We start from the raw sequence: 23,861 nt of genomic DNA on the forward strand, positions 1-23,861 counted from the left end.
CTCAGAAGCCGGCAGGGCCTGGTCTGCGTCACAGCTGGCCCCAGGATAGCTCCTAGGAGAACAGCAGTTCGCAAGATACCAAGGATATTTTTCATATAAATAGCATTATGCAGGGTCCAGGGCCAACTATTTAAATTTCTTTTTTCCAAATGTACCACAGCCTGGAAGAAATACTAAGAAAGCATTCTTACAATTTGAGATGCCAAAGCCCAGCTGGTTTTGCAACTGATACAGAAAAGAGAGGGGGCACCACACAAAGGCCCCTTTTCTGGGGTTCCTCAGATGTTCACCAGAACCGCCCAGCCCAGGCGTCAGGGGAGGGTCCCCAGCAGACATAAGCGAGACCCTCTGTGATGAGAGATGCGCAACCCCAGGCTCAGGAGTCCGCCACTCCCCACCTGAAGCTCTAGAGCTCACAGCAGGTCAGTGAGTACCCATGACCTGGGGGAACGGCCTTGCTTAAATCCCACCCTAGGAGCAGCTGGACCGAAACAGTCCTTCGCCACCGGGGAGCCACGCCCCTCGTCTGCCCTCCCTGCACACATTTCTTGGGCGGCAGCTACCTGTGTAATTCCAAGGGACCTGCCCCCCAGTTTTCCCCTGACAGGCAGGTGATTCTTCAGCTTCCTCCATCAGCCATTCCAAGACCGGAGCATGGAAGGCTCCAGAATGTGCCACAAAACCACCTGTACCAGTGGCCACACTAGGCCCAAATCAGCCTCCCATTGGCTGAGTGTCCCCTATCTGGCTGGAAATCTAAATTTGGACGATTTCAACAGCATTTTAAATGGAAAATGCAGCTAGATTTTTGGCTCCGAAACTTAAAGTGGTTTATTGATACCTGTATGAAAACTCAGGGCCACTCCCGCTCGGTTCCCAGCAACTTGGCCCCCGACCTACTCACCTCATGCCAGCAGGTGGCTCTGGGTATAGCTCCCTCAGTCTTACAGACTTTAAAGCCGGGAGGCCCACGCTCCCCGATTCCTTGCCACTGTCTGCCAGGGCCGATCCTCGGTCCCTCCAGCAGGAAGACTCAGCCCTCGGTGGACGGTCCCACTCACCATTCCTAAGGCCGACAGGAGCCCATGTGGTCACTGCGGCTGTTCCAGCGGAAGAAGTCGGGGTAGTCGCCGTGCTCCAAGATGAATTGCTGGCCCCGGAAGTCGGGGTGATCGAAGCAGACCCAGGCTCCGCTCTCCACGCGGATGGTGTTCACTCGGTTCATAAAGCCCCAGTCCTGGAAGTTGTCACAGTCCCCGAAGACCTCCAGCTTCCGCCCCATGAAGTGCTTGCCTTCATAGAGAGTGATCTAGAAAGGGCAGGTTACAGAGCTCAGGGTCAGGGGCTTCTCTCCGTCAGTGTTGGAGGCTGGCGTCTGGGTCCCAACACCCTGGATGGAATCCCTACTCCCAGGCCCCCAAAAGCCCAGACCTGCTGCACACAGTAGGTGCCCAACGCTATTTGCCAATTGGGCAAAAGAATAAACAGCTGGCAGGCTGATGCCATACACAGCTCCTGTTCCTCCCCACCCTTAGGAGCTCAGTGGGGCAGACAAATTTCAGCAGCGATTTGGGGACAGGGGTTTCCCCTTTGTCTAGGTGCTCATTTCAAAACGGGCTGTTTTCAACTTCCACTGCATTTTTAACTCATTTTTTAATTCTTAAAACATAAAGCCAATAATAACATTAAAGGAGGTGTTTTTAAAAGAAGAAACTTCACCCACAACCCTCTCATGGTAACCCAACATATATTTTGCAGAAATTCGGGTTCCTGGGATTGGGCCTCCTTCACTGGAGAGGCTGAATCGGCCGAAGCCACGTCAGGGACTGGCTCGGGATTAATGTTCGCAAAAGAGAACATTAAGTGCCACCCTGTCTCTCTGTGTTTTGTAGGCCACTCCTTTGGGTAGCAGGCGTGTATCAGATCTGGAGCTCCATCACCCTGGTGGGAGTTCAGACATCGTGTCCTATAGCTACGTGGCGCTCACAGGTTGTCCTTGTCCCGAAACAAAACAAAGTGAAGCAATAACAACCCCCCAGACTCATTTCCTGCTGTGGAACCTAAAATCTCAACCATTCAGTAACTCTTTGGGTTTCAAGAACTGTGGCCCTAGAAGGGTCCTGCCAGAGTGCAGTGATGTTCCCCATCACTATGGTCGTTTGTGCCTCACCAGTGTCTCCAGTTCGCTCAAAGGAACGTGAGAATTGCCCTTCCAGGCCCCTTGGAGTCAGGCGTGGCCACATGGTTTCACCAGAAAGGAGGCAGTCACCCTGGTGTTCTGCACCCCAGAGTTACTGGGGTCCTTTGTTACTGAAGCATCATCTGGCCCATGCAGACTGATACAGCAACACAGTCACCCCCAGACACTCTGGAATGTGGCCTTGGAGACCAAAGGCTTCATGGGAGTGGCTAGGCTAGGGGCACTGGAGAAGGCGAGGGAGAGCCACGTCTCCCGTCCTTTCTGCACCAGGCACGGCTGGTAGAGGGCCCCTGAGACCTTCAGGGAGGCCTGGGCACCATAGGGATTCGGGGCTCCCTCAAATCTCAACATTTTTCAGAGAACCAGCCCTAAGTGTCCCTGAAGAGACTCTGAGGAAGGAAAAGCCACAGAGGCTAGCCTTGGGCAAAGAAGCCGCAGCAGTGGGGCCGAGGGCTGTGGGGACAAGCCAAGCCTCCCCACCGCCTACCCCCCCCCAGGAACCCCCAGGGAGTCTGACCACCCTCCCTGCTCCTGACTGCGGGGCGAGGGGTTGGAATCCCAGAAGAAAGGAGTGGAGATGGAGACCTTCCTATCCACCCACACCAGAGAGGCCCCAGGCCAATAGCGAGGCCACCCCATTTTATTAAGAAATTAAACCAGCTTCCCTTGGATTTGTCACCATCAACAGCGTGCACCCTCCTGCATCCCCTGGCACAGGGGGCGAAGGCGGAGCCCCACCCTGTTTCCTTGGGGTTGAGGGACGCACTCACCTTCCCCGAGCGCTGCGCCATGGTGCGCCCCGCCCCGTCCGCGGGTCCCCGTTTATACCGGGCAGCACCCTGCTGGCTCAGCGCCGTCCCGGACAAAAGATTTGCTGGGCCGGCCCCGGAGGGTTAGTGCTGTCGGGCGTGCTAAGCCCGAGGGGCCACCAGGCGGTTGGGACCCGCCGCGGCCACCCTGTGCCACCGCGAGGGCAGCCCGCCCTGCCCGGGGTCTCCGTGTGCTCTCCGCGTTTAGCCCCCAGGCCTCCTTCCTCCCGGAGCCCTCCCGCCCAGCCCGCGGCTGCCCCTGCCCTACGCTGGAGTGGTGGGGGGAGGAGGGGAGGTGTCTCTCCAGCCCTCCGACCTTTCTTCCCCTGCGCTGCCCCTCAGCCCTCAGGCCCATCTCCCTCCCTCCCAAGGCCTGTTCGGAGCTCCCCAGCCCACTCCCCTTTCTCATCCGGCTGCAAGTAGCCTCGCCTTGGTGCCAACTTGTTTGTCTCCACGAGGATGCAACCCAAGCTTCCCCGGACAGACAGACAGCCCTTGACCGCCCCTCCCCTGGCTGCTCTGGTCTGGGCTCCCAGGTCCTCACCTTAGACCTCCGGCTCCAACTCACCCAGCCCCTGATGCACCCCCCGAAACCCCATAAAACGCCAGACCAGGTCAGGCCTCCCTCTCCTCCCGCTCTCTTCCTGCCTGCCTCCCTCCCTGGCACTCTCCCTCCCTGAGTCCCTCTCTCCTTGAAGATCCTGCCTAGGGTGCCCAGGTGACCCGCGCTGCCCTTAGCTGGGGGCACAGTGCTCTGCCCCTTGCCTCTCTGCTGCACCAACCAAGCCACCCTGGACGCCCAGGATCAGTTTACAGCACAAAGCAGCCCCACCGCGGAGGGAGAGTTCCCCAGGGCCCAGAATGAAGCACTTGGCAGACAGCAGAGGCTCAGAGATTGTGGAGTGAGCAGAGCGAACATGGAGCCCACAGGATGTGCAGCCCACAAACGGCTGGGGAGATGAGCTGGGAACACAGGACTCATGACTCAGATGGCTGGGGTGGTGGGGGACAGGCTCTGAGATCAAAGGAGAGGGGGCAGGTGCTCCACAGGGGCTTCTGCTGGAGGGGAGGGAGGAGCTTTGGGGAGGAGTTTGGGCTGCTCTTCCTTCAAACAGTATATTTTTATGACCATTTCACAGATGAGACGCTGAGGCCCAGGAAGAGGAGGTTATGTGATTCTTGGGGCAGAGGGGTGACCTTGCCTCTGCTGTGGGAGGTTTTCAAAAGTAGACAGGGCATGAACCAGAACCTGCATGTCACCCTTGAACCCGGGGACGGTCTTCCCCAGGGACGCCGCCCAGCTGCCTCCACTGGCGCCCTTACTTGCCAAGCCACACATTCCAATGTTTCTCTCTGGACCTGGGTCCTGGTGGGGACATAAAATTAAAAACAAAATCTCCGGCCAACCCAGAAAACTTCTCCACGAAGGTAGAAGGAAAAGAAAACAATTTTATTATTGAATAAACTTTAAACTGGAGCGTGATCTGCATCACAATCTCTCCCCTAAGAGATCGCAAAGATGGAGAGAGATCTCACTCTTCTGTAGCCAAGCAGACACAACCCACTGCATTCATGTTTTCAGGATGAAATTGCTGATTTTCTTATATCTCTATGACGGGAGGTGGGTTTTCCAATTAAGAGTCAGGTGACAGCTGAAGTCAGGCTTCTCAGGAAACGGGGAGGGTGGGGGCAATTACTCCTTGATGTCAAGACACAAAGAGGTGGTCCTGGCTCCCAGAGGAAACATGACTGAGTTGTTAGACTGTCAAGAGGCTTGTTTAGCCATTAAAAAGATTTACACACATTTGAAAATGACAGAGAAGGAAATTCTGCAAGAAAAGGGAGGAAAGGGAAGCCTCTTCCCTTATTTTCGACAGGGAAAAATACGCCTTAAAAAAAGGTTTTATTTTTTAGAGCAGCATTAGGTTCAAGCTGAATTCAGCAAAAGGTACAGCAATTTCCCGTATACCCCCTGCCCCTCCATACACACACACACACACACACACACACACACACACACACACAGAGCCTCCTCCACTATCAGCGTCCCCATTAGAATGGCACATTTGTCACGACTGATGAACCTATGTTATACATTGGGACACAGGATGAGAAGTTGAGAGAATGCCGCATAGACTTTGTTAAAATAACACATTTTTAAAGCGTCCCCACACAATGTGGTTGATTTTTCACAGTTTACTACTCTTTGTCCAGTTGAGTATATAAGTGTTTGACTCTTAACTTTTTCTTTGGGTCTTCATCTCCTTATAAGGACTCCCGTGCCACATAAAACTTGTATTAAATAAGTTTGTATGCTTTTCTCCTCTTAATGTGTCTTATGTCAATTTATTTCTCAGGCCCAGCCAGGACCCTAAGAGGATGGAGGTAGAACTTTGCTGCCCCTACAGTGTAATGTCATGGTTCCACCATTAGAGCACCATGTAGAGTATTCTCACCACCTTAAAAGTCCCCTGTGTGGGCTGGGCGTGGTGGCTCACACCCGTAATCCCAGCACTTTGGGAGGCCGGGGCGGTGGGTGGATCACCTAAGGTCAGGAGTTTGAGACCAGCCTGGCCAACATGGCGAAACCCTGTCTCTACTAAAAATACAAAAACTAGCCAGGCATGGTCGCAGGCGCCTGTAATCCTAGCTACTCAGGAGGCTGAGGCAGCAAGAATTGCTTGAACCTGGAAGGGGGAGGTCGTAGCGAGCCAAGATTGCACCACTGCACTCCAGCCTGGACGACAGAGTTAAACTCCGTCTCAAAAAAAAATGATAAAAAAAAAGTCCCCTGGGCTCCATCTGTTTATCCCTCTCTCCCCCTTAACTCCTGGCAACCACTGATCTTTTTACTATCTTCACAGTTTGCCTTTTTCAGGATGTCATGTATTTGGAATCTTACAGTATGTAGCTACTACAGTTTGCACGTGTCCTCCAAAACAAGTGTTGGAAACTTAATCCCCAATGCAACAATGTTGAAAGATGCGGTCTCATGGGAAGGGTTTAGGTCATGAGGGCTTCACCCTCATTCATGGATTAACGCCGACCATAAAGGGCTACAAGGTCAAGCTCTTGCTCTCTCTCACCCTCTTTGCCCTTCTCCCATGGGATGATGCAGCAAGAAGACCCTTGAAAGATGCCAGCACCGTGATGTTAGACTTCTCAGCCTCCAGAACTGTGAGCCAATACATTTGTGTTCACTGTAAATTACCCAGTCTGTGGTATTCTGTTATAGCAGCACAAAACGGACTAAGACAGTAAGTAGCTTTCTCAGATTGGTTTCTTCCACTTAGTAATATGCATTTAAGATTCCCTCATATCTTTTCTTGGCCTAGTCTCTCATTTCTTTTTACTGCTGAATCATGTTCCATTGTCTGGAAGTACCACAGTTTAGTTATCTATTCATCAATGGAAGGACATTTTGGTGGTGTCCAAGTTTTGCCAATTATGAGGAAAGCTTCTATAAACATCCATGTGTAGATTTTTGTGTGCTCCTTTCTATACACTAAGGAGTGGGATTGCTGGATCATATGTTAAGGGTATGTTTAGTTTTGCAACAAACTGAAAAAAAATAAAAGCCAGGTGCAGAGGCTTGTACCTGTAATCCCAGCTACTCAGGAGGCTAAGGCAGGAGGATCACTTGAGGCCGGGAGTTCAAGACCAGCTTGGACAACATAGCAAGACTCTGTCTCTAAAAAATTCAAAATCAAATCAAATAAAAAGAAACTGTCAAACTGTCTTTCAAAGTGGCTGTATGATTTTTCATTCTGACCATTTGGTGCTATCAAGTTTTGGATTTTAGCCATTCAAATAAGTGTGCAGTGGTGTCTCATTGTTGTTTTAAGAGCTTTTTTTTTTTTTTTTTTTTTTTTTTTTTTTGAGATGGAGTCTTGCTCTGTCCCCCAGGCAGGAGTGCAGTGATGCGATCTCAGCTCACTGCAATCTCTGCCTCCTAGGTTCAAGCAATTCTCCTGCATCAGCCTCCCCAGTAGCTGGGACTACAGGTGTGTGCCACCACGCCCAGCTAATTTTTTGTTTTTTTTTTGGAGATGGAGTCTTGTTCTGTCGCCCAGGCTGGAGTGCAGTGGCGTGATCTCAACTCACTGCAACATCCACCTCCTGGGTTCAAGCGATTCTCCTGCTTCAGCCTCCCGAGTAGCTGGGACTACAGGCACACGCCGCCATGCCTGGCTAATTTTTTGTATTTTAGTAGAGATGGGGTTTCACCGTGTTGCCCAGGCTGATATCGAACTCCTGAGCTCAGGCAATCTGCCTGCCTTGGCCTCCCAAAGTGCTAGGATTACAGGCGTGAGCCACCGCGCCTGGCCAATTTTTGTATTTTTAGTAGAGACGGGGCTTCACGACGTTGGCCAGGCTGGTCTTGAACGCCTGAACTCAAGTGATCTGCCTGCCTTGGCCTCCCAAAGTGCTGGGATTACAGGTGTGAGCCACCGTGCCCAGCTGAACTTCTTCTTTTTAATTTGTATTTGCCCTCATCACAGCAGGGCCAGAGCACACAGACAACCCAAAAAGGTGATGACAACAGAATCCAAAACAGAAGCAGTGATTTGGGGTGTTTTCTGGGAAATACACATGAAAAAATGCCTAGCTAAAAGCCCCACTCAACGAATTGTTAAAAATGGGTAGATGAATAAGATATCTGCAAATTTCACCTCCATTCCCTATTTCTAATGCAATATCTCAATTCCCACCTGGGATTTTATTATAATTCAGTTACCAGAGGAGGAGTCTGCTAAGATTTATATTATCTATTTGTGGCCAGGTAGAACCCCTCCCCAAAATAGCTACATAATATGCAAATGCCAGTATCACCAAACCTCAACATCAGAGTCATTTTTTTGAGTCATCTTTGGTAGAGCACTGTTAAAATGTACCTTGAGGTAGGTGAGATCTTGAGTCACTATACAGCTGCTAGTTAGGAACAAAATTCTAGGGGAATGGACTGAGAATAAATATGGTGATAGCACAGAAGAAGCAGGGCTAAGAATGCTGTCATGGCTTAAAAAATAAAATCTCAATAACATGTAGCCTTAGAACTACCAGTAGCTGCTCAGCATTGGGGAGTTTTACAGTGTGGAGGCTAATGGTTTTAATAATAAATCACCCTGAGCCATCACCCGTTTGCCTGCCTCCCTTCTCTGCCTCTTGTCTCTCCCGTTTTTGGGTAATTTAGGGCACAGAGAAGAATAGGAAATAATATAAGGAACAATAACACCACCATACAAAGTTTGTCAAATCTTAGCATTTTGCCAGGTTTATGTTGGATCAGTGTTTTTCCTTAAAATAAGAAATCATTATACATAGAATCGAAGCCTTCCTTCCCCATAAGGATAAGATATTGTCCTGATTTTTGTGTTGATTATGTCTTTGTGTGTTTTCATCTTTTTACTTTCTTCGTATGTATCTGTAAATAATAGAAAATTTTTAGTGTGGCTACATTATACGTAGCCTTCTGCAATTTGGCTTTTTGTTTTAGTGACAAGAGTTTCTGAAATGGTGAATGAACAAAGCTCAGTAGAATTCCTTAGAAAACTAAGTAAAATCTTCCATCTATATATCTAGTAAATTGCATACTAGGAAATCTTCAGTATATATTAAAGCCACACAAAAAATACTATGCATTTCTAGGGGAAATTGTGGGACAGTGTCTCCTTGGATGTTGTGGGATATCTGGCATTCTGGGGCCTGCCCACCCATCCTCCAGCATTCTGACAAACAGAAACACCCTACAAAATTCCAACCGCACCCTGGGACCAATACTGCCTCCTTTGAGGTCCAAGCCTCTGGGTGAAATTGCTGGGTTGAAGCATGAGTTCACCTTCAAGCCACCAGATGCCACAGAGGTCTTCCAAATTGCCCCACCGACATACAGATGAGATCCACCCTAGGTAGATCCAAGGCCAGTTGCTCAAAATCAGTTCAAATGTATAGCGTTCATTTGAATTGGATCTTTTGTAAATTGCTTGTTCATATGCTTTGCTCATTTTTTTTCTCTTTCCTTATTGATTGTGTGTGTATGCCTGTGTGTGCATGTGTTTGTTTGTTTTAGAGACAGAGTTTCACCCTGTCACCCAGGCCAGAGTGCAGTGCCACGATCATAGCTCAATGCAGCCCCCAACAACTGGGCTAAGGCATCCTCCTGCCTCAGCCTCCCTTGTAACTGGGACTAAAGGCACACGCCCACACCCAGCTAGGTTTTTAAAATTTTTGGTAGAGACAGGGTCTCACTATGTTGCCCATGCCGGTCCCGAGTTCCTGGCCTCAAGGGATCCTCCTGCCTTGGCCTCCTAAAGTGCCGGGATTACAGGCATGAGGCACCACGCCTGGCTGTGTGTGTTTTAACTTGCTATCTATTCTTTTGCTGTGTGTGTGTGTGAGTCTGCAATCTGTTCCTTTGCTGTCAGTTATTAACCTGTTGTCTATTCCTTGTTGTGAGGGTTCATTTTAGACTTTTTCCCAGTTTGTGGCTTCTCCCAAACCTGCCCTAATTCAATACAAAGTCATGTGAGTGAGTAATAAGGCCCTTCCAGCCCTTCACTCTGGAGCTCTGGGTGTGTGTGACAGGCTTGGGGCAGGCACTTTCCCAGTAGCCCCCTGCCTCCAGCGTCATCCTAATGCTCTTGGGAGCAGAGTGGTCCTGGGGCTTGGGAGAGGCCATCCTGGGTAGCGTTTGAGAGACAGGACTCAGGACTCCCCTCCAAATTGAGGCTGTATGTGACACCACTGTGTAAGACCCCCAGGTTCTGTCCCCTTCCCCACTTCCCTCTCCACGCCCACCCCCAGCTCCAGCCACCGTCAGCACCAGTGGAACTGCTGTGGGAGCCTCTCAGCATCCCATTCTGTCTGCTCTGGGCTCCTCCAGACCGTTCTCCACCCACAGCCAGAGCGGCTCCTTTCCCTATATATATTATGAGTCATTTTAGGCAGCGAATCTACCTTCCAGTTTAAGAAATAAGACATTACAAGCCAGGCAAGGTGGTTCATGCCTGTAATCCCAGCGCTTTGGGAGGCCAAGGAGGAAAGATCACTTGAGCCCAGGAGTTTGAGATCAGCCTGGGCAACAACGCAAGACCTTGTCTCTACAAAAAAATTAAAAAATTAGCCGGGCATGGTGGCACATGCTTGTGGTCCCAGCTACTAGGGAGGCTGAGGTAGGATGATTGCTTGAGCCCAGGAGGTCGAGGCTGCAGTGAGCCAAGATTGCACCACTGCACTCCAGCCTGGGCAACAGAGAAAGATCCTGTCTCAAAAAAAAAAAAAAAAAAAAGACGTAAGACATTACAAATGGGGGGCTCCTAGGTGCTGTAATGTGAATATTCACTTAAAACCTATAATCTGATCCTACCTAAAATTGCCCAATGGCTTCCCATGGCCCTTCAAGTGAAGCAGGGCCCAGGACACGCAGGACCCTGAGATCAGGCCTCCTGAGATGTTGCACTCATCCTGAGGTGCGGTTCCAACACCTGAGCTGAGCTTCCCAGGGCTCAAGGACCTAGTCCCCCTGCCCGCGCCTCCCCCCGGCTGCACTCCCCAACCTCTCTCACCAGCGCGCACCATCCCATCTGTGTGGGGAGGCGCTCAGCGCTAGAGCTGTGGACATCAAGGAGGAGGCCCTCAAAAGATGTTTACAAACGGGCTGGGCGCGCTGGCTCACACCTCTAATCTTAGCACTTTGGGAGGCCGAGGCAGGAGGATTGCTTGAGCCCAGGAGTTCGAGACCAGCCTGGGAAACAGGGTAAGACCTTGTCTCTACTTAAATTGTATGTATATATATATATATATGAATAAGAGAGAGACCGGGTGAGGTGGCTCACGCCTATAATCCCAGCATTTTGAGAGGCCGAGGCGGGCAGATCACCTGAGGTCAGGAGTTTGAAATCAGCCTGGCCAACATGGTGAAACCCCGTCTCTACTAAAAATACAAAAATTAGCCGGGCGTGGGGGCAGGCACCTGTAGTCCCAGCTACTCGGAAGGCGGAGGCAGGAGAATTGCTTGAATCCGGGAGGCGGAGGTTGCAGTGAGCTGCGGAGGTTGCAGATCGTGCCACTGCACTCCAGCCTGGGCGACGACAAAGCGAGACTTCGTCTCAATGTATATATTTATTAAAGATATTTATAAACGAACAAAAAGTTGGAAACACTTTGCATACCAAAGCTCAGGCGTGGGCGAGAGCGGGGAGACTAGACTCCGTCCGCGGTCCAGGGCTGCATGGGGCAGCGATGCCCGCTCTGCCCAACGCTCCGCTAGCGAAGCGCAGTTCGTGGTCGCCAGGCCCGCGGCTCCCGCCTGGGCTCCGCGCTTTCGCACAGGGCTGCGGGTTCCTCTCTCCGCCTCCTGCGCCGGGTCAGCCCCGGAGGACACTGATGAGTGCGTGAATGAGTGCATGAACAACCGAGTAAATGCGCGAAGGCCAGCACCCCCAGGCTGCAGGGCCGGCCGAGGGCCCCAGCAGAGCTCGGCGGGGGTGCGGGGCGGTTCCAGGAGGCTCGCCCACTGCTGGGGACCGAGCTTGTGCCCTGGCGTCGTGGCCGCCGGCACGCAGCAAGGAAGGGGGTGTAAAGAGCCCGGTTAGGCGGAGTCCCCGCCCTTCCGAGGGAGCCCGTCTGCGAGTGAGCTGGAGCTGGGCCTGGGCCTCTGCAGGGGTCGCCCCGCCAGCCCAGGCCCCCTGGCTCCGCCCCATTTCCTGCCGGCGCCAGGGAGGGGCTGCAGTGCTCCGGGGGTCATCGGATTCGGGCAGGGAAGGGAAGGAAAGGCGGGACGTCTGCGCCCCAGAAGACAGTCCCCGGGTCTCCCACCCTGAAAGCCAGCGAGGTTCGGGTAAATGAAAGTTGCTGAAGCCTGACCCCTCGTGGTGGGCACAATCACCACACACCCCAGGGCGGCCGCGGGAGGATTTAGAATTCGAATTATTATTGCCGTTATATTCGTTTAGAGATAGGCTCTTCCTATGCTGCCCAGGCTGGTCTTGAATTTCTGGACTGAAGCGATCCTCCTGCCTCAGCCTCCCGAGTAGCTGGGACTACAGGCGGGTGCCACCACATCTGCTTAGAATTATAATAAATTCGATTCTCATAGTGCTTACTTATAGCCAGCACCAACTAAAGCTTAACATATATTAAGTCATTTAATTCTCTCACACTCCTAGGAGGTGGGTTCTATCATGATCCCCATCTTAGAGTTGTGGGGAGTGAGGCCCAGCCTGCATGAGTAACTTGCACAAGGTCACAGGCTCACATAGCAAGCAGGCGGTGAAGCTGGGATTTGAATCCAGAATTGGTGCCCTTTACCTCTACAGAGAATTATAACGCACACGTTTCCTCACCTTTGTGCAATTTTAAAAGCACACCAGCTTTATCTATTCATGTTCTTACTTTATTTTATTTTATTTTATTTGAGACAGAGTCTCACTCTGTTGCCCAGGCTGGAGTGCAGTGGCACGATTTCAGCTCACTGCCTCCTGGGTTCAAGCAATTCTCCTGCCTCAGGCTCCCGAGTAGCTGGGACTATAGGTGTGCGCCACCGTACCCGGCTAATTTTTGTATTATTAGTAGAGACGGGGTTTCACCATGTTGGCCAGGCTGGTCTCGAACTCCTGACGTCGTGATTCGCCCCCCTCAGCCTCCCAAAGTGCTGGGATTACAGGTGTGAGCCACCGTGCCCGGCCTCATGTTCTTATTTTAGATCTCGCTTCACTTCCTTCTTCCTCACCTAAGTCATCAACACATCCTGATCGAATGACTCAAAGGCTGAAAATATGCTCATCCTTTAAAAGCTACCCCTCAAAGTGCAAATTAAAAGCACAATGAGACATCACAAGTGTCGCTGAGGGTGCTGAGCAAGTGGGACTCTCACTCACTGCTGGGGGGCGTGTGAAATGGTACAGTTACTCTAGTTTTTTATAAAGTCAAGATACGCTTACCATGTTAACTGACAATTCCACTGTTGGTGTTTACCTAACAGAAGTAGAAACGTAGACCCCCAGCCTTGCACATGTTATAGCAGCTTTATTCATCACAACCCCAGCCTGGACGCAGCCCAGGCATCCACCAATGGTCGAATGATAACTGCATCGTAGTTCATCCATACAACTGAATACCTACCGCTCAGCAGTAAAAAGGAACAAACTCTCGATACACACAATGGCATGAATAAATCCCAGAAACATCCGCTGAGCCTAGGGAGCCAGACGCAGAAGCCTGCACGCTGGGTGGCTCTATGTGTATGAGACTCTGGACAAGATACAGGGCTCTTTGGTGCCAAACAGCACATCAGCCGCCTCCTGGTCCAAAGCTGGTGGTGGCGGAGATGGTGATTTTAAGACACAGCACAAGGGAACTTTTTGGGGTGATGGAAAGTTCTATATTTTGATTGTAGTGGTGGACACACCAGGTGGCTACATTTGTCAAAACTCATCAAAGTTTACACTTAAAATGATTGAATACAGTAATCTCAGGACTTTGGGAGGCTGAGGCAGGCAGATCACCTGAGGTCATTGTCAGGCCTCTGAGCCCAAGCCAAGCCATCGCATCCCCTGTGACTTGCACGTATACACCCAGATGGCCTGAAGTAACTGAAGATCCACAAAAGAAGTAAAAATAGCCTTAACTGATGACATTCCACCATTGTGATTTGTTCCTGCCCCACCCTAACTGATCAACGTACTTTGTAATCCCCACCCTTAAGAAGGTCCTTTGTAATTCTCCCCACCCCTGAGAACGTACTTTGTGAGATCCACCCCTGCCCACCAGAGAACAACCCCCTTTGACTGTAATTTTCCATTACCTTCCCAAATCCTATAAAACGGCCCCACCGCTATCTCCCTTCGATGACTCTCTTTTCGGACTCAGCCCGCCTGCACCCAGGTGAAATAAACAGCCATGTTGCCCACACAAAGCCTGTGTGGTGGTCTCTTCACACAGATGCGCATGAAAGTCAGGCGTTCGAGACCAGCCTGGCCAACATGGTGAAACCCTATCTCTACCAAAAAGTATAATAAATTAGTCGGGTGTGGTGGCATGTGCTTGTAATCTCAGCTACTTGGGAGACTGAGGCAGGAGAATTGCTTGAACCCAGGAGGCGGAGGTTGCAGCAAGCCAAGATCGTGCCACTGCACTCTAGCCTGGGCGACGGGGTGAGACTCCGTCAAAAAAAAAAAAAAAAGTGAATACATTTATAGCACAATCTGACAAGACTTTAAGACAGGAATTTGGGATGTTTAGAGAGATAAACAAAGCGGTCATCTAAAAAGGACAAGAAAGCCAGGCACGGGGACTCACACCTGAAATCCCAGCACTTTGGGAGGCTGAGGTGGACCGATAGCTTGAGCTCAGGAGTTCGAGACCAACCTGGGCAATATGGCGAAACTCTGTCTTTACAAAAAATACAAAAATTAGCCCGGTATGGTGGCGCGTGCCTGTGGTCCCAGCTACTTGGGGTGAAGGGGTCTGAGGAGGGAGAATCACTTGACCCTTGAAAGTCCTCAGCTATTATTGCCTCGGGAGGTTGAGGCTACAGTGAACGATGATCGTGCCACTGCACTCTAGCCTGGGCAACAGAGCAAGACCCTGTCACAGAAAAAAAGGGTGTTCTAGAAAAGCATAATACAAACAGCAGAGAAGCCTTATTTGAGGCAATAATGGCTGAGGACTTTCAAGGGGGGTGGAGGTTGCAGGGAACTGAGATTGCACCACTGCACTCCAGCCTGGGCGACAGAGGGAGACCATGTCAAAAAAAAAAAAAAAAAAAGACAAGAAATCATGAAACAAAAACAGAAAGAAATAAAATAAGTATGAAAAAAATCATTTAGAAATTTTGGAAGTAAAAAATATAAAGTAATTGAAATAAAAATTTTATGGGACAAACTCTAGACTGGGCCCAACTAAGGAATTTAGGGAATTCACAGATGGCTCTGAGAAATTCCTCCAGAAAGCAATGTATGGAGAAAAAAAAATCAAACCATGAGGCAAAGTTAAGTGACATGACTGAAAGATTGATAGTTCCCACATATGTCTAAAGAATGTTTTAGGCTGGGTGCAGTGGCTCATGCCTGTAATTCCAGGAGTTTGGGAGGCCAAGGCAAGAGGATCATTGAGGCTAGGAGTTTGAGACTAGCCTAGGCAACATAGCAAGATCCCATTCCTACAAAAAAATAAAAACATTAACTGGGCGTGGTTGCATATGCCTGTAGTCCCAGCTACTTGGGAGGCTGAGGTGGGAGGATCACTTGAGCTCGGGAGGTTGAGGGTATAGTGACCGATGATCGTGCCACTGCACTCCACCCTGGGTGACAGAGCAAGACCCTGTCACAAAAAAAAGGGTGTTCCAGAAAAGCATAACACAAGCAGCAGAGAAGCCTTATTGGAGGCAATAATGGCTGAGGACTTTGAAGAATTGAAGACAATCTTGCATCCTCTGATTGAGAGTATCCTCTGAGTAGTAAACAAGATAAATACAAATGGTGTAACTACACATCCAGACACATTGTAATGAAACTTCAGAACCACATGGTTAAAGAGAAAGTCTTCAAATATGTCAGTGAGAAAGCTGGATTGCCTCCACATCAACAGCAGACTTCTCAACAGCAGCAACACACCTTGGAGGAAAATAGAGTAAAGAATTCAAAAGCACTAAGGAAAGATGATGGCCAACCTTGAACTTCATGCCTTGCAAAACGATCTTTCTCCTTTTGTTAAATTGTAGTGAAATACACATAGCAGTTTAAAGTATTTTGAAGCATACATTTCAGTGGCAGTAAACACATTCATCCTGTTGTACATCCATCGCCGTTATCCATCTTTTTACCTCTTTTCATCTTGTAAAATGAAAACTCTGTCCCTATTAAACACTAATTCCCATTTGCCCCTCCCACAGCCCCAGCAACCTTCATTCTACTTTCTGTCTCTAGGAATTTGACCACTCTAGGGGCCTCTTGTAAGTGGGATCATGCAATATTTGCCCATTTGTGACTGGCTTATTCCACTTAGCACAATGTCCTCAGCGAGGCTCCTCCATGTGGTAGGATGTGTCAGAATGTCCTTCCTTTTCAAGGCTGAATAATATTTCATTGTACGTACATATTGCTTATCCAATCAACTGTAGGTAAACACATTTTCACTACTGTAAATAATGCTGTCAGGGACATGGGTGTACAGATATCTTTTCCAGAACCTCTGATAAACTCTTATTAAGCAAGAGTAAGGGCAAAAGAAAATCATTTCAGACAAGCAAAGACTGAGAGTGTTTACCACACAGAGGCTACCACTAAATGAGTAACTGAAAGACATACTTCAACACGAAGAGGAGAGAACCCAGATGGAGGGTACAGGATCTCAGAGACAACAGTGCAGTTAGCAATAAGATGTGTTGGTAAGTTTACTAACTAGTTACAGTCTTTCAAATGTGTTCTTACAAAAAGGAAAATTAAAACTATAGATTGTAATATCAACTTGAGGGGAGAGAGCTCTTCTTTGCTTCAAGAGTAACAGAAATATCAGAGAGCTATACTTTCTTTTTTTTTTTTTTAGATGGAGTCTATCTCTGTTGCCCAGGCTGGAGTGAAGTGGCGTGATCTCGGCTTACTGCAATCTCTACTCCCAGATTTAAGTGATTCTCCTGCCTCAGCCTCCTGAGTAGCTAGGACTACAGGCACACACCACCATACCTGGCTAATTTCTGTATTTTTAGTAGATGTGGGGTTTCACCATGTTGGCCAGGCTGGTATGGAACTCCTGACCTCAGGTGATCCGCCCGCCTTGGCCTCCCAAAGTGCTGGGATTACCGGCGTGAGCCACCGTGCCCAGACAGTTTCTTTTAAAAATGTGCAGTTAAGCAGAAATGTTAAAAATTGAGGGAAATCACAAGAAGAATTGAATTCCAAACATTCAGGGGGGAAAAAAGGAATACAGAAAGCTTGTTAACCAGAATACAGGAAAAAAGAAACGAAGTAAAAAAGACGATAAATAAAACACAGAATAAGATGTTAGACATCAAGCACTAACGTGTCAGTAATCACTTAAGTGATTCCCAGCACAATAAGTGGGAACAGATTTAATTTACCCATTAAAACATAAATATGATGGTGAGCTTGGACTCAAAAAATCAAAGTCAGCTATTGAAGGGGGTGGGTCGCCCCTTCACAGCTGTGGGTGTTTCTCGTTGGGTGGAACGAGAGACTTGGAAAAGAAAAAGACACAGAGACAAAGTATAGAGAAAGAAGTAAGGGGACCCAGGGGACCAGCGTTCAGCATATGGAGGATCCCCCTGGCTTCTGAGTTCCCTTAGTATTTATTACGGTGTTTTTTAGAGAGGGGGATGTGTCATGGTCACAAGACAATAGTGGGGAGAGGGTCAGCAGACAAACAAGTGAACAAAGGTCTTTGCATCATAGACAAGGTAAAGAATCAAGTGCTGTGCTTTAGATATGCATAGACATAAACATCTCAATGCTTTGTTAAGCAGTATTGCCGCCAGCATGTCTCACCTCCAGCCCTAAGGTGGTTTTTCCCTATCTCAGTAGATGGAACGTACAATCGGGTTTTATACCGAGACATTCCATTGCCCAGGGACGGGCAGGAGACAGATGCCTTCGTCTTGTCTCAACTGCAAGAGGCATGCCTTCCTCTTATACTAATCCTCCTCAGCACAGACCCTTTACGGGTGTCGGGCTGGGGGACGGTCAGGTCTTTCCCTTCCCACGAGGCCATATTTCAGACTATCACATGGGGAGAAACCTTGGACAATACCTGGCTTTCCTAGGCAGAGGTCCCTGCGGCCTTCCGCAGTTTTTGTGTCCCTGGGTACTTGAGATTAGGGAGTGGTGATGACTCTTAAGGAGCATGCTGCCTTCAAGCATTTGTTTAACAAAGCACATCTTGCACAACCCTTAATCCATTTAACCCTGAGTTTGACACAGCACATGTTTCAGAGAGCACGGGGTTGGGGGTAAGGTCACAGATTAACAGCATCTCAAGGCGGAAGAATTTTTCTTAATACAGAACAAAATGGAGTCTCTTATGTCTACTTCTTTCTATACAGACATAATAACAATCTGAACTCTCTTGCTTTTCCCCACAAGCTATATATACAGCTTACAAAAAATGTATAAAACTGGATCACACAGAAAGCTGAAAAAATGGTCACACATAAATGTCAATGTACAAGAGACTGCCATTGTATCAATATTCATAATGGACGAAATGGAATTTAAGGTAAAAAGCATAAATCAGGATAGATAGGGATGCTACATAACATTGAAAGGAGGGACCAAAGAGCTTACCATGGTTTCTTTTTGCCTGGCAGGTCAGCCTCAGAATTTTAGCAAAACCAATATAACTATAAGGAAAAATCAGCACATCCACAGTCCTGATGGCAGAATCTTTTTTTTTTTTTTGAGACAGTCTCATTCTGTCGCCCAGGCCGGAGTGTAGTGGCATGATCTTGGCTCACTGCAACCTCCACCTCCCGGGTTCAAGCAATTCTCCTGCCTCAGCCTCCCGAGTAGCTGGGACTACAGGCACGTGCCACCGCACCCGGCTAAATTTTGTATTTTTAGTAGAGATGGGGTTTCACCATGTCGACCAGACTGGTCTCAAACTCCTGACCTCAAGTGATCCTCCCGCCTTGGCCTCCCAAAGTGCTGAGATTACAGGTGTCAGCCACCGTGCACAGCCCAGAATTTTTTTTTTAATATCAGAAACATATCAAGGGCCAGGTGTGATGACTCATGCCTGTAATCTCATTGCTTTGGGAGGCCAAGGCCGGAGGATCCCTTGAAGCCAGCAGTTCAAAGCTGCAGTGAGCTATGATGGTGTCGCTGTAGTCCACCCGAGTGACAGAGCAAGATCCTGTCTCTACAACGAAAAGAAAGAAAGAAAGAAAGAAAGAAAGAAAGAAAGAGAAAGAGAGAAGGAGAGAAAGACAGAGAGAGAAAGAAGAAAGAAAAGGAAGAAAGAAGAAAGAAATGAAAAAAGAAAAGAGAAAGAAAGAACAAACAGGCAAATGCTTAGCAAGAATATTGAAGATCTGAACAACAGAATTAACAATCTTGACCAACAGATAAATATAAAAGCTGCACGCAATGAATTGAGACCATTCCTTTGTTCCAAAGACACATGGACTCTGATTGCAAAGTAACTAAATTAGAAATTAACAATAAAAAGATAGTCTTCAAACACTATATTTTGGAAACTTAAAATGCACTCCTAAGTAATTTATGGCTTAAAGAGGAATCATGAGAGACTTTAGAAAATATTTAGAGTTGAATGATTAAAAAAAGAGTACAGGCCAGGCACAGTGGCTCACGCCTGTAATCCCAGCAATTTGGGAGGCTGAGGCGGAAGGATCACTTGAGGTCAGGAGTTTGAGACCAGCCTGACCAATATGGTGAAACCCTGTCTCTACTAAAAAATACACAAAATTAGCCGGGAGTGGTGGGATGTGCCCGTAATCCCAGTTACTAGGGAGGCTGAGGTGGGAGAATAGCTTGAACCTGGGAAGTGGAGGCTGCAGTGAGCCGAGATCGCACCACTGCACCCCAGCCTGGGTGACAGAGCAAGACTCTGTCTCAAAAATAAATAAATAAATAAATAATTTAAAAGAGTACAAAATTCATGGGTACAAATAAGAAAGATTGAAAATAAGTAAATGCTCAGCATCTAGAGGCCGCCTGTAATCCTTGGCTCGTGGTGCCTTCCTCCATCTTCAAAGCCAGCAGCACAACATCATCCAATCTCTCCCTGGTCTGTCCCTCTGATAAGGCCCCTGTGGTTGCATGGGGCCCACTTGGAAAACCCAGGAGAATCTCTCCATCTCAAGGTCTTTAACTTAATCCCATCTGTGAAGCCTCTTCAGCCACGGAAGGCAGCACAGTCACAGGTTCCAGGGATTAAGACGTGGACATGTTCGGGGGTCGCTATTCTGCCGACCACAGGGAGCAGGAGTGAAGCTTCTGAGCCAGGGGCCCCAAGCCAGGGCTTTTCTCAGCACCAGCTGGGCCTCAGCAGGGAGACAGCTGGTGCTCTCCACCACCAGCCCTCAAATTGCCTCTGCTTCTGCTCCCTTCCTGAGGCTCTGGAAGGTTCCTGGCCACCAGATGAAGGGATGGGCAAAGTGGGGGCTGCACAACAGAGCCAACATGGTGAAACCCCATCTCTACTAAAAATACAAAAGTCCTCTGGATGTGGTAGCGGGCGCCTGTAATCCCAGCTACTCAGGAGGCTGAGGCAGGAGAATCGCTTCAACCCAGGAGGCAGAAGTTGCAGTGAGCAGAGATCGCGTCACTGCACTCCAGCCTGAGTGCCATCCCGGGGAGTAAGCCTGTCCCCGCTCTGGTTAGTTGGGAAAGATGTGTGTCACCAAGGGGAGGCCCTGGCCTCACTAGGTAGGAAGGGCCTGCCTGATCCAGCCCAGGGAGGCAGGCTCTGTGCTGCGTCCCCTGCCTCTGTCCCTGTGTGGTCCAAGTGCCGCTGTCCCCCTGGTGCAGGGCTGTCCATCATCCTGAGGTGCCACAAGTCCCTGCTGTGAGGCCGGGGCACCACACGAAGTCACACTGTCCCTGCCAGGGGTCCTGGCCCTGCGTCTCCGTGGCCTGATCTGGGAAAGGTGCACGTGAAATCCCTCCTCACAGACCCACCACGAGGCTCAACAGCAAAGTGGATGTGGGGGCCATGGTATCGGGTTTTGATCTTTTGGTGTTTAATGAATTCTCACTGCTTAATTAGTGTCCGCTTTGAAGCTCACAACAAGCCTGCCATCTTGGCAGAGTTCTGTGAGGTTAACCCATTTCACAGATGAGCAAGCTCCTCCCGGAGGAGCAGAGGGACTGGTCACCAGGTGAGCGTGGGGTGCGCCTGAGAGCCCACAGCTCAGGCGGCTGGGCATTGGCAGACAGGACACCTGGCCGCAGTGGCAGGGAACCCTGGAGTCGCCCTGGGCACCCTCAGGCTGGGCTCCTGGGAGGGCTGGAGCGGACTTAGGAGCAGCCAGTGGCCCTGGGAGACAGGGAGCGGGAGGGTGTGAGGAGCAGCTTTGTGCCTGCCAGGGCCTGAGGGAACAACTGTACGACTTTGCCTCTCTTTGCTTTTCCTGATGATGGGGGCAGCCTGGCAGCTGCTGTGTGTCTTCTGCTCTTTGTCACCTCCCCGTCGCCCGCGAGGTGTGGGAAGTGATGCGGTCACCTGGGTTTGATTCTTTGCTCCCACTTGTCCCTTCCCCAGGCAGGAGGTCAGCGCCTGTGGCTCCTCTCTGGGCGGTGGATGCAGTTTCTGCTAGCTTCATAAAAGATGACAGGGACTGTCACTTTCTACTCTCTGGAAAGAGTTTGTTCCTTAAAAATTCTGGACGGTCCCAGCCTGATGCCATTCTAGGGTTAGATTTTTGACTTCCAGTTTCCATTTCTGTAACAGTCTAGTTCTAGCCAGGTGTTCTATTTTTCCCTGAGTCAATATCGGTAATTTATCCTCTTCTAGTCTACTGATTATTCCATCTAAAATGTCAAACGCATTGGCATAAAGACATCCATGGAGTAAACTGGAACTGTGCGAGCCTGCTTCATCTGCAGCGACGCCCTCTCGCCTTGCTTTCTCATCTGCATCCTGAACACACCCCACTCATTGGGGGTGTGTGGAGGGTTGGAGAATGCCCCAAAGGGGCCCAGCTTAGCTCAGGGCCCCCACCTGATGGCACCGCCAGCCTTGGCCAGTCCCAGCAACCAGGGAGAGACTTAGACATTTTTGAATATTAAGGAAGGCATTCCAAGGTTCTGGGGGGGTGAGGGTGGGAGTGCTGGTCCCTGAGGCGCAGGCTTCTTTCCTGGGCTTAAGGCAGGACTGACTCCAAGAACAGGGACTGCACACAGCCAGGCCCTAGGGTACTGACCAAGCAGGAAGCTCCAGGGGCTGTGGCAGCTGGGGTCCATGGTGTCCCCCTCAGTGCCCCACTGCAGACGCTACAGTCCCCTCAGCTGTGGTCCCAGGCTGCAGCAGCAGGTGTCCTCACGCTCAGTCTTCCAACCTCAGGACTCTGGTGCACACAGCCTCCCTTGCTTCTCACGTTACAGCCCTCCGGGCCAGAGCCTCATTCCTTCAGGATCTCTGAGTCCATGGCTCTGAGCCAGGGAGCCCCGGACAGTTCACGTGGGGCCAAGTGGGGTCCCAGCCCAGCTCACTCCTGGTCTGATTGCCTGCAGCGGGGGGCAGGCCACACAGCACGTGGTCCCACACCAGCCAGGGGCGGGGGGACAAAGCACAACATGGGAGCCTGCCTCCTGACCTAGGCCGCCGTGCCTTTGCATCACCATTTGGTCCTGGTGGAGTCTGAGTGGCTCAGGACGAGGCTGAACACTGGGCCAGCGGCGGAGCAAAGTCAGGAGGAGGAGAGAGGAGAGGAGCTCCTATCAGCAGGGATGTGGCTTTCACTGCAGCACCACACGCAGGATGAGATGAGACATTTGTGGGGTTCACATCAAGAGAGGGCTTTTATTTTTTATTATTTTAACTTTTTTTGAGACAGGGTCTGGCTTTGTCACCCAGGCTGGAGTGCAGTGGTGTGATCATAGCTCACTGCAGCCTTAAACTCCTGGGCTCAAGTGATCCTCCTGCCTCAGCCTCCCAAGTAACTAGGACCACAGGCACATGCTACCATGCCTGGCTAATTTTTACATGTTTTTGTAGAGCCTGAGTCTTGTTACATTGTCCAAATTGATCTCTAACTCTTGGCATCAAGCAATCCTCTGCCTCGGCCTCTCAAAGTTTTGTTTTTGTTTTTTTTTATTTATGTATTTTTTCAAGACTGAGTCTTGCTCTATTGCCCAGGCTAGAGTGCAGTGGCGCTATCCTGGCTCACTGCAACCTCTGCCTCCCGGGTTCAAGCAATTCTCCTGCCTCAGCCTCCCGAGTAGCTGGGATTATAGGCATGAACCACCATGCCCGGCTAATTTTTTGTATTTTCAGTAGAGATGGGGTTTCACCATTTTGGCCAGGCTGGTCTCGAACTCCTGACCTCAAGTGATCCGCCCTCTTTAGGCTCCCAAAGTGCTGGGATTACACGTGTGAGCCACCGTGCCCAGCCTTGTTTTTGTTTTTTAATTAAAACCGGCCTGCGGCAGGAGGTCCACGCATGGAATGTGGAAGACAGCGGCTTTCCCGGGCCTTCCTCCTCGTCTGGGTTCACTTGCACTGCTGTGACAAAATTCCTGAGACTGGGTAATTTAGAAGGAGAAGAAACTCATGTTCTCACAGTTCTGGAGTCTGGGAAGTCCAGGTCGTGGTGCTCACAGGGGCAGGGGCTGGTGAGGGCCGGCCTGTTTCTCACCAGTGGCACAGTCTGTCTTCACGCGGCATAAGAGAGTGGACCCACTACCTCAAGCCCTTTGATAAGGGCCCAGAGCCCATCCGTGAGGCTTCACCCTCAGACTTTCTCCCCCTTGGAAAGGCCTCTCCTCTTCCTAGTATCACACTGGTGATTAAGTTTCAATATCTAAATTTTGGAGGGTATGTTCAGACCACAGCACTCCTCAAATCCGAGCAGGATGTAGCAGAAGACAGAGGAGGAAGACTAGACAGAGCGTCTGTGTCCTGAGCCGGCAGGGGAGCTGCTGGCACCCTCGGGAAGTCCCACAAGGAGCTGTGGGCCAGCCACCATCAGGTGACAGGTGGCAGGAAAGGGGGCTCTAGCCCTGGGGCCCAAGAGCCTGCATATGAGGAAGACGCTGTCCAACTGCCCCTCAAAACCAGGATCTGCGGAAACAGAAAAAAACATGACAGCAAGGCCTCACATCCCACAAGGACTCTAATTCCAGGGGTTATGGAGCCTGCATGCCCGGCCTGGGGTTCCA

At 49.9% G+C, this 23,861-nt stretch overlaps 1 protein-coding gene across 1 annotated transcript; it reads right to left on the reverse strand.

Moving 5' to 3' along the window:
• Positions 1 to 953: 953 nt before the first annotated feature.
• CRYGN (crystallin gamma N) lies at positions 954 to 2,991 on the reverse strand. Its single transcript, XM_054494118.1, is given in 3 exon segments — positions 954 to 1,069; positions 1,072 to 1,309; positions 2,971 to 2,991. Coding segments are annotated over 3 exon segments (375 nt in total).
• Between the last annotated feature and the right edge of the window lie 20,870 nt (positions 2,992 to 23,861).

The sequence above is a fragment of the Pongo pygmaeus genome, chromosome 6, assembly GCF_028885625.2.
Source record: "Pongo pygmaeus isolate AG05252 chromosome 6, NHGRI_mPonPyg2-v2.0_pri, whole genome shotgun sequence".
Taxonomy (NCBI): Eukaryota; Metazoa; Chordata; class Mammalia; order Primates; family Hominidae; genus Pongo; species Pongo pygmaeus.